Source organism: Primulina huaijiensis, chromosome 3 (assembly GCF_012295235.1).
Source record: "Primulina huaijiensis isolate GDHJ02 chromosome 3, ASM1229523v2, whole genome shotgun sequence".
NCBI lineage: Eukaryota > Viridiplantae > Streptophyta > Magnoliopsida > Lamiales > Gesneriaceae > Primulina > Primulina huaijiensis.
The window spans coordinates 10200329-10211359 of record NC_133308.1 but is presented as its reverse complement, the minus strand read 5'-3'; the positions used below and the strand labels follow the sequence as shown (position 1 = coordinate 10211359).

Genomic DNA, 11031 nt, shown 5'->3' with positions numbered 1-11031 from the left:
CACCTGCTTGTTGGTTGAATGAGACCATAAGTTTTTTCTTTTTTCTTTTTGTTTATTATATTGAGTTAGTAATTAACATATTTCACTTTATCACTTTCAGCATATTCAAGAATGTTGTCGAGGGTTACTCCAATTACAAAGGACGTACTCACATTTAATGTCATAGGAGGTGTCATTGATAGACGTCGATTTTCATCAGCTGGTTTTGAGTGCATTCAGTGAGGTCGGGCAGAATAATATAGATTGTTTGATGCCCTATGTGAGAGCAGAAATTGGTGAGTGGCCAGCTATTCCATGGAATAAAGTTAAAATAATTTTGTTACCATTTCATCTTCCCGGACATTGGGTTTTGTTAAAAGTTTTGCCTAATATTAAGAATATCACAATCATGGATTCAAACCACATCGTAGATAGGTCGGGCAAGACATTGTTTAAACTTATTAACCTTTGTCGCTTATGCTTCCACATATTTTGGGTGTCAATGATGCTGAAAGATAGAGTATAGTTATGCCAGATAATTTTCCTACTCAAAAAATCATGTTAAATTTTTTTATTTTAAAAGTTATTATTTCATTATTGTTTAGTGTATATCAATGTACATTTTAAGTTTGTTTTTTTATTGCAGCGGTGAATGTGGAGTTTACTATTTAGCGGCAACAACTTATACTATGTTCAGAGAAAATGCCTATCAACTTAACGATGAAAAGATTGAGGAATTTAGGCATTATTATTGCTGTTGTATTTGTGATAAATTAATGTCATTTGATTAAAACAATAATATGATACTTTTTATTGATTTTTAGTTAATTTATTTGATCCATTTAAGAAGTTTTGAATTTTGATCAAAGTTTTGTAGTTTCATAGTTTCAGTACACGCAATCTATTTTAATCAAAGAAAACAATTTATTTTAAACAAAGAAAACAATTCATTGGGTTGAGGACGAGGTCGTGTGGGTATCTATTTTAAACAATGAAACCAACTCACGGGGTCGTGTGGGTTGAGCCACACAATTCTCTTATGCTTGACCCTGCGACCCAATTTTGGGTCGAGTGGGTTAATTTGGGTCGTGGCTAGACCCATTCGACCCAATTTTGGGTCTAGTGGGTCGAGCCTTAGTGGTGGAGACCTGAAGGCTCGACCCATGTTATGGAGGCTCGATCTATTGATATACAATAAACATTCAGTTAATATGCATCGAGAAACATTCAGTATTTAGTCAAGCGAACATGTAATGAAATTTGTTATTATTTTTTTAGGTTCTATTATTATGAAATTTGTTAAAAATTTTCACTACAACAAAAACGCTAAACGACAACGGATTTTATCCATTATTGTAGGTCATTTAAAACTGTTGTAATTGGCAGTGTTGTTGAAAGTGCGTTCAACGAAAACGGTTTTAAACTGTTGTCGTAGCTATCATATTGCGACGGTTTTTGAAAAACCGTCACTAAATAACCGTCGCTAATTAGCGATAGTTTATGATATACCGTCGCTAATTTTAGCGACGATTTATAAAATGATTTAAGATAAATCGTCGCTAAAATTAGCGACGGTTTTTGACTAAGCCGTCGCTAGTTTAGTCAAAACCCATCGCCACATAATCCGTCGCTAATTTTTTTAGTAAAATAAAAAAAGTCTTTTATAATTTAATAAATCTACCAAAAAAACTTACAATCTGACTAAGTTAACAATATTCATTATCTTAATTAACACTTAGAAATTTACCAAAAATTGAAGCGAAAAAACTTACCTTAAATCGAAACTAAAATCGTCTAAGAGAGAAAATTTTATTGTAGATGTGAAGAGGTGTGGAGGAAAATGGATCGAAAATGTGTATATTTATAGACAATTTGCGACGGTTTTTGGTAAAACCGTCGCTAATAGCAACAGTTTAATATATAATTAGCGACGGTAAAGAAAAACCGTCGCTAATATTGTTTAAACCGTCGCTAATTTAAATTTGCGACGGTTTTATTTTTTTAAATAGCGACGGTTTTTGTTTAAACCGTCGATATTGTAAAAATTACGACGGTTTTATTCGCTAAATATAATCTAAAACCGTCGCTAATTAACAACGGTTCGCTAAAACCGTTTTCGTTTCTCTAAAAAACATGATAATCGATAACGGTTATCATTGTCGTTTCTCCAAAAAAAACACGCTAATCCACAACGAATTTCGAAAACTGTTGTCGTTTCTCCAAAAAAAAACACGCTAATACACAACGGTTTTCTAAAAAACACACTAATCCACAATGGTTTTAACAAAAACCGTTGTCGTTTGTCCAAAAACACGTCAATCCACAACAGTTTTAACAAAAACCGTTGTCGTTTGTCGAAAAAGCACGTCAATCCACAACGGTTTTTGTTAAAACCGTTGTTAAAAGTAAAAACACCACGGTTTTCCAATAAAACCATTTTCTATTGAGTGTTGTTGAAGGCATATTTTCTTGTCGTGTTTACTGGAATTATAAAATTTGTTAAAAATTTTAGTCGAGTAGAAATTCAACCCACATTGCTAGAGTAAGAGATACATTCTTCTACTATTGTTATGAATTTTTTAACTAACATATTTAAATTATAATAAATAACTCATATTAAAATGTTTACACAAATAAATTTTTTATATATATATTTAAGTTCTAATTATATATAAAGTGAATTATATATTATAACATGATCAAAACTCAAAATCCCTCTACCCACTCGACCCAAACTCGACCCAAACCCTAAACCTTAAACAAAACCCTACACCAAACCCCAAACACCACCTCTCGACCCACTCGACCCAAACCCGAAACCCTAAACAAAACCTTAAACCAAACCCCTAACACAACCACTCAACCCAAAATCGAACCACTTACCACCCACTCGACCCAAACTTAAAAATCGACTGCATACATTACAATCTTGTCCACTCGACCCACTCACCACCCACTAGACCCAAAGTTAAAAATTCACCACAAACACATTACATATTAATAAAATCAAATCTATTGTCTTTAAATTCAAACAAATTACATATCATTCATCCCTATCTTCTACAAAATTCTCCAACAGATGAAAATCTGTTTTATTTTTTCTTCCACATCTTGTCTTGATCACAGGTGGCAATACTAACATATCATCAAGTGGCCACTCATTCTGATTCAGGACAGGATAACTTGGCTTAGAATAGGCTAAGGACCATATCATAACAGAATAATACTCTGAGCACAATGAATAAAAATTAACATCACAAAAGTAACTCGCTGCAATTGCATGAGAACATGAAATCTTGTCAATATCAAATTCTCTACTGGTACATCTCTTCGATTCCAAATCCACACTGTCACTGTTTGTAGCACTACGAACATTGAACTCAAGACGACCCATCTCATAAATTTGATATCCCCGACCAATATTAAACCTTTCACACAGAATCGACTCAATAGTTGAAGTGAAATTTGTTGTTGATGCGATGGATGCATTTCGATACGTTGAAAACCAAGATGTAGTCAATGTCTGCAAAGAATTTAGTAGTGCAATGATTGGAAGGTGTCTTTCTTCATGCAATCTTGCATTTATTGATTCAACACCATTCATTGTCATAATGTTATACCGAGATCTTGGTCTATATGCTCGAGTCCATCGATCCAATAAATCACTTTCATCCAAAAACTTTGCAACATCGGGATATATTTTCTTAAACTTTTCGTACTCCAAGTCAAAGTCGGCTTGCTTATAATTTTTGGCTAACTGCATAAACATTTCGGCACAACCCTTCTTTTTGCAACGAATTTTCATATTTTGTGACAAGTTTCATATACAATGACCATGATGTGCATTTTTGTAAACGTCGGCAACTACAACAATGATGCCCGGATGTCTTTCTGAGATAATCACCAACTCTTCCTCATCAACCACTACTTCCAAGAGCTTCATCAAAAATCAACTCCATGAAGCAATGGATTCTACATCAACAACAGCCGAAGCCAAAGGATATTGATGAAAATCTCCATCTTGTGCTACGGCCACAAGTAAAGTACCGTCTTAATTTCCTTTTAACCATGTACCATCAATAGATACGACTTTTCTCATGCATCTATATCCTTTTGCACATGCGTCATATGTTAAAAAAAATACTTGAATTTATTATTCTCATCTACTACTAAATCTATTATACTATCATGTTTTTTTCTCTCGACCCTTTATAAATATTAAGGTAAAAGAGCAAAACTTCTTTTAGGATCATATCTGAAGATATTATGGGCAAGTTGTTTGACTTTCAAGGCTTTGTAATTGGTAATGTCAATCCCTTTATTCCGCATCATTGTCATAATAGATTTTGGTTGAGGTGTTTTCTATTGTCCACGAAATTTCTCTACCAACATATCACAAACGACAGATGAGCTGGCTTGTCGATGCCTTTTACGCATCCATGTCAAGTCACAGTTGTGTGTGTTTCAGTATGTACGAATCACAAAATCTGTTGAGTTTTCATGTTTTGAAGTCCAAATTCTCCAGCTGCAACCTTTAGTCACACAACGAACCGAATAGATATTTCGAGAATATTTGACACTTTCAAACTCAAAAGATGAGTTCAAAACAATTTTGGATAGCACTTTCTTCACTTCGGTCTTGCTTGAAAATCTTTCACCATTAAATAAGTTGGAACCATCGGTAAATGAATATGTATCATTGTTAGCTTGAACATAAGTCTCAGTATCATGAGCTACACTGATGTGGTGGATGTTGACATCATTATCATCCACATGCACTGCATCTATATCCTCCACATCTTTTTATGTGCTTCTCACATCATTCTCTTCCATATTTTCGGTTGAAGTATTTATATTTTCTAATACATCATTATTGATACAATGGTCATTTGAGACAAAAGTTCTATCAAAATAATGATCATACATATTTGTTTCATCATCGACGCACTCATCATCCAAATGAGTCACATTTAAATCCGATGACATGATATTTTCACTTTCAACAATATCAAGAGAAACAACACTGAGTTCAAATTCGACATAAAGTACTGATCTTTCTTTTGCACATCCAAAATATAAGTATGCTTTCAAATCATTAGCATCCTCAATATAAATTGGACGAATATTGCAATGTTTCACGTCAGGAAGATAACTTAATTTCAATTTTTCCGTATCAACTAGATTCATAATTATGTATATCTCACTTTCTATATATTCCGTAGAACAAATATCAGAATCCAAAGGAATCGCTGCCTACTTACCACTCGGCCATGAACTCAATTTAAATATATTATCTTATTTAATTTCCCATTCGTTGTTGTACTCAAAGAGAATAACTGTTGGCATAACTTACAAAATATAGATAAGAATTTATATTATTGACAACATTATTTATTTAAAGAATATGCTATGTGAAAGAGATGAGTGCTTAGGCGCTACAAACTAACGCCGCAGCGCTTGAATTTGTGAAGCTCAAGCGCCTGGGCGCTACAAACTAGCGCCGGAGTGCTTGAATTTGCGAAGCTCAAGCGCCTCGGCGCTACATACACAACGCCGCAGCGCTAAGATCACAATATGCAACACTCGACCCATGAATTGCAACATACACACATCACTCGACCCCATGAATTGCAAGCTCATCCAACACATTTGCAACCTCGATCCACACATCACTTCATCAACACCTCATTCCACCAACACATCACTCGACCCGCACATCACTCCACCAACACATCACTCACGACCCATACATCACTCAACCAACACATCACTCGACCCACACACACTGGGTGTGAAGAGCTCGACCCACTCTTCATGCACCTCGACCCACCTGTGGGTGGAGAGATGGGAAAGCTCGACCCACACACGACCCAGATCCAGCACACACGATCATGCTCGACCCACACCAGCACACTCCATCTACCTACTCGACCCACACAATCAACCCATACTATGTTGCTCGACTGTAAATGCTCACACTAACTCCACCCACACAAATTCTAACAAAAAACAACATAAATAAACTGAAACAACATTCGAGCATATACTTATTTCTCTTACAAATATTCAAATTTTCAAATTATTTTTGATTATTTTGCTGTGAAGAACACCAAAATATCTAAATGAAACCTGAAATACAAATCTTCAAATTTTCAAATGATTTTTGATTATTTTGCTGTGAAGAACACAAAAATAACTAAAAGAAACCTGAAATTGGAGAGGAAACGATATCAATTAAAAAATATTTTTCTAAAAAGTAAAATCTAAGTAACTAATTAATGAGTTAATAAATGAGCTCACCCAACTAACAAGAGTCAACTCTCTTTTCTCGATTTAAAAAAGTCAAAATCTCTTTTATTTAATTAAATTTAAAATGAATCATATATTTTTTATTAACCCCAACATATTGTATATATCTTTACTATATTGTTCAATTGGAATATGATATAATTACAAATTACATAAAATTGATAATATTATCCCTATATAATTATGTGCTATGTGAATTATATACATTAATATTTTTTATAGACGATAAGCGAAGACCCATTATCTCTGAGTTTTTTTAATCAAATTTGTTGAAAAATTATTTAAAAATGTGAAAAATATTTGTGTTGAAAATGTGAATGTTGAATGTTGAAAATTAGGTAAAATTAGGTGTTGAATATTGAAAATTAGTGTGTGATGATGTAGGTAATGATGTATTTTATTTTTGGATTATTTGTAAAAATTTTCTATAAATAGATCTCTCATTTGTGAAGAAAATCACAATTGAGTTGAGAGAAAAATATTATAAAGTGTGTAGTGTGATAATTTTGAGAGTTTGAGATTTTTACTTTTTACCGTAAATTTTTACTTTTTCACAACACGTTATCAGCACGAAGCTCTAAAAGTCCTCCATATTTTTCCAAGCTCCGAACAGAAGAAAAAGGTAACAAAAGTAATAATATTTATTTTACTGTTATTTATTTATTGTTTATATATGTAATATATAATATAATGTTATTGTTAGAAATAATAAAAATAATTTTTTCAAAAACTTGTTATAAATCCTGGGAGGATGTTAAGACGACATCCCACACTCCCGGTAAGGGATACGACAAGTATAAAAGCCTATAAGGTTTTTAAACAAAATAACTTATGACACCTAATTATAATAATGTGATATGATATACATAATTATTTAAATATGACTAATATTATATACACCATATTATTACCATAAAATTATACAAATACATACATTTATTTTCTTATACACCAACGGTAATAAACGGTAACAAAACGGCTAGTTTTTGCTCTATAAATACAATCTCACAAATACATTCAATCACTCCAACTTTCTCTTCTTCTCTAAAAATTATTCTTCATCAAATTTTCGAAGAAAAAAAGAAGATGGCTTTCACGAGGTTATTTTTAATTATTTTGGTTATCATACTCACCAGTCTTGTATTTATCGGAGAATATCCTCCTCGTGTGTTTTCTTTATTTTTACGAATACTTGTACTTGTTGTTTATCCATTACTTTGTATTGCAATATTCATTAACTAATAAAATGCATCGTAATTTTTAGTACCACCATGGCAAACTTGGCAAAGCTCGAATTCATCGCTCTTGATATTACTGGGAAAAACTATATGCCATGGACTCTTGATGTAGAAATGCATCTTGAGTCATTGGGTCTAAGCGAGACCATTAAAGAAAATGGTATATCTTCATCACAAGAAAAAGCAAAAGCTATAATATTTTTACGACGACACCTTGATGAAGGTTTAAAATGTGAATATCTCATCGAAAAAGATCCCATGGCTCTGTGGAAAGGATTAAAAGAGAGATTTGAACATATAAGGGAAGTTATACTTCCGACCGCCCGTGATGAATGGAATATGTTAAGATTCCAAGACTTTAAAAAAGTCAGTGATTACAATTCAGCGATGTATAGAATAATCTCGCAGTTAAAATTTTGTGGACATGAGGTTACAGAATCGGAAATGCTTGAAAAAACATTTTCCACGTTTCACGCATCAAATATAACACTACAGCAACAATATAGAGTGCGTGGATTTGCGAGATATTCTGAACTCATCGCCTGTCTTCTTGTGGCGGAAAAGAACAACGAGCTATTAATGAGAAATCATCAGTCCCGACCCACTGGATCAACAGCATTTCCAGAAGTAAATGCTGTAAGTAAAAATGAATTTAAACCTGGAAACCAAAATCAAATTCAAAGACAAGGTTTTGGTCGAGGTCGAGGTCGAGGTCGTGGACGTGGACGTGGACGAGGAAGTGGTCGTGGTCGTGGACGCGGCCGTGGTTTTGAAAATAATCGAGATAGTTATTTCTATAACTCATCTCAAAATAACGTCCCAAACCATCCACAGAAAAGGCATCAAGAAAACATGAGTGTTAATGAAAATCACTCGAAAAGATTTGAAAGTTCTTGTTTCAGATGCGGTACTCCAGGACATTGGTCTCGTATTTGTCGAGCCCCTGAGCATCTTTGCAAACTTTATAAAGAATCGATAAAGGGGAAAGAAAAGGAGACCAACTTCACTGAGCGAAGTGACCGTTTGAGTGATTCAACTCATTTTGATGCTGCTGATTTTATGAATGATTTCTCTGGAAATGATCAATATGTTGGTGGGATAGAAATGAACAATATTGATGCTGCAGATTTTCTCAATGATTTCTCTGAAAATGAACAATATAGTGGTAGAATATAAATGTACAATAATTTATTTTTCATGTATTTATATGATAATGTTTTATTGTACAATTATGATATGTGTTATATTTAAATATGTATTGTCATTAATTTTTTTTCATTGCATATTTTTTGAAGTTCAAATATGGAAAATGCTATGAGCAAAGCTGAAGTTTGCATACCCGATAGTGGTACAACGCACACTATCCTCCGAGATAAAAGATATTTCTTGGAACTAAAACCAACAAAAACAACGGTGAATACAATATCAGGTCCTGTAGACTTGATTAAAGGATGTGGTAAAGCACAATTTTTGTTACCTAATGGTACAAAATTTTTGATCAATGATGCTTTATATTCACCACAATCGAAAAGAAATTTGTTGAGTTTTAATGATATATATTCCCATGGGTATGATACTCAAACAATGAATGAAGGGAATGAGAAATATATGTGTCTTACCACATATAAATCAGGAAAGAAATATGTGATTGAAAAACTACCAATGCTCCCTACTGGATTGCATTATACACATATACGTCCCATTGAATCAAACATGGTAATTGATAATTCTTCAATATTAACCAATTGGCATGATCGATTAGGACATCCTGGTTCAACAATGATGCGAAGAATTATAGAAAATACACATGGTCATCCATTGAAAGACCAGAAGATCTTTCAGAATAATAAGTTTCAATGTAAAGCATGTTCTCTTGGAAAACTTATTATAAGACCATCACCAGCCAAAATCCAAACTGAATCACCAATGTTTCTTGAACGTATTCAGGGTGATATTTGTGGACCAATCCATCCACCATGTGGACCATTCAGATACTTTATGGTATTGATTGATGCCTCCAGCAGATGGTCACATGTATGTTTATTGTCAACTCGAAATGTTGCATTTGCAAGATTACTTGCTCAAATAATAAAATTGAGGAATCAATTTCCCGATTATACAATCAAGAAAATTAGACTTGATAATGCTGGTGAATTTACTTCCCAGACTTTCAATGATTATTGTATGTCTATGGGAATCATTGTTGAGCATCCTGTTGCTCATGTACATACTCAAAATGGATTGGCTGAATCATTGATTAAACGTCTGCAAATGATTGCTAGACCAATGATTATGAAAACAAAGCTCCCTATTTCTATATGGGGACATGCAATTTTACATGCTGCTTCATTAATTCGCATCAGACCAAGTGCATATCATAAATACTCCCCATTGCAGCTTGCATTTGGTAAAGAACCAGACATTTCTCATCTGAGAATTTTTGGATGTATGGTGTATGTGCCTATTGCACCACCTCAACGAAAGAAAATGGGACCTCAAAGAAAGATTGGAATTTATATTGGTTATGATAGTCCATCGATCATTCGATATCTTGAACCACAGACAGGCGACGTGTTCACAGCACGTTTTGCTGATTGTCATTTTAATGAGGAAATCTTCCCAATGTTAGGGGGAGAACAGAAACATACCGAAAAAGAAATTACATGGTATGTATCATCATTGTTACATCTGGATCCAAGAACAAAACAATGTGAAAAAGATGTACAGCAAATTGTGCACTTGCAAAGAATAGCAAATCAAATACCAGATGCATTTGCAGACACAAAAGGGGTAACTAAATCATATATACATGCTGCAAATGCCCCTGCTCGAATTGAAATTCCGAAGAAACAAATTGAAGATAGTCATGATGTCATTAAACGCCTGAAGCGTGGAAGGCCAGTTGGTTCCAAGGATAAAAATCCTCGAAAAAGAAAATTCATAGAGAAACACAATGATCACAAAATAGAGAATGATGTTCCTGAAGAAACACATAATGATCACAAAATAGAGAATGATGTTCCTGAAGAAACACATGATGATGAAAATGTTTTGTCAGAACCACAAACTGACGAGAATCATGAAATCTCTATCAATTATATTAATACTGGAAAAATATGGAACCGAAAAGATATAGAAGAAATTGATGATATATTTTCTTATAATGTGGCAATCGACATCATAAATGATAATGAAGATCATGAACCAAAATCTTTTGGTGAATGTAAAAATCGGCAGGATTGGATAAAATGGAAAGATGCCATCCAGGTTGAATTGGATTCGCTAAATAAACGTAATGTTTTTGGACCTATAGTCCTTACACCTGAAGGTGTAAAACCTGTTGGATACAAATGGGTTTTTATTCGAAAGCGAAATGAGAAAAATGAAATAGTAAGATATAAAGCTCGACTTGTTGCACAAGGTTTTTCTCAAAGGCCTGGAATTGATTATGAAGAAACGTATTCTCCTGTGATGGATGCAATTACGTTTCGGTATTTGATTAGCT

At 33.6% G+C, this 11031-nt stretch overlaps 1 protein-coding gene across 1 annotated transcript; it reads right to left on the bottom strand.

Annotated features, from left to right (window-relative positions):
* Positions 1–3022: 3022 nt before the first annotated feature.
* Positions 3023–3748, bottom strand: LOC140972476 (uncharacterized). Its single transcript, XM_073434897.1, has one exon. The coding sequence runs from the start codon at positions 3746–3748 to the stop codon at positions 3023–3025; it is 726 nt and encodes a 241-aa protein (XP_073290998.1).
* Positions 3749–11031: the final 7283 nt, after the last annotated feature.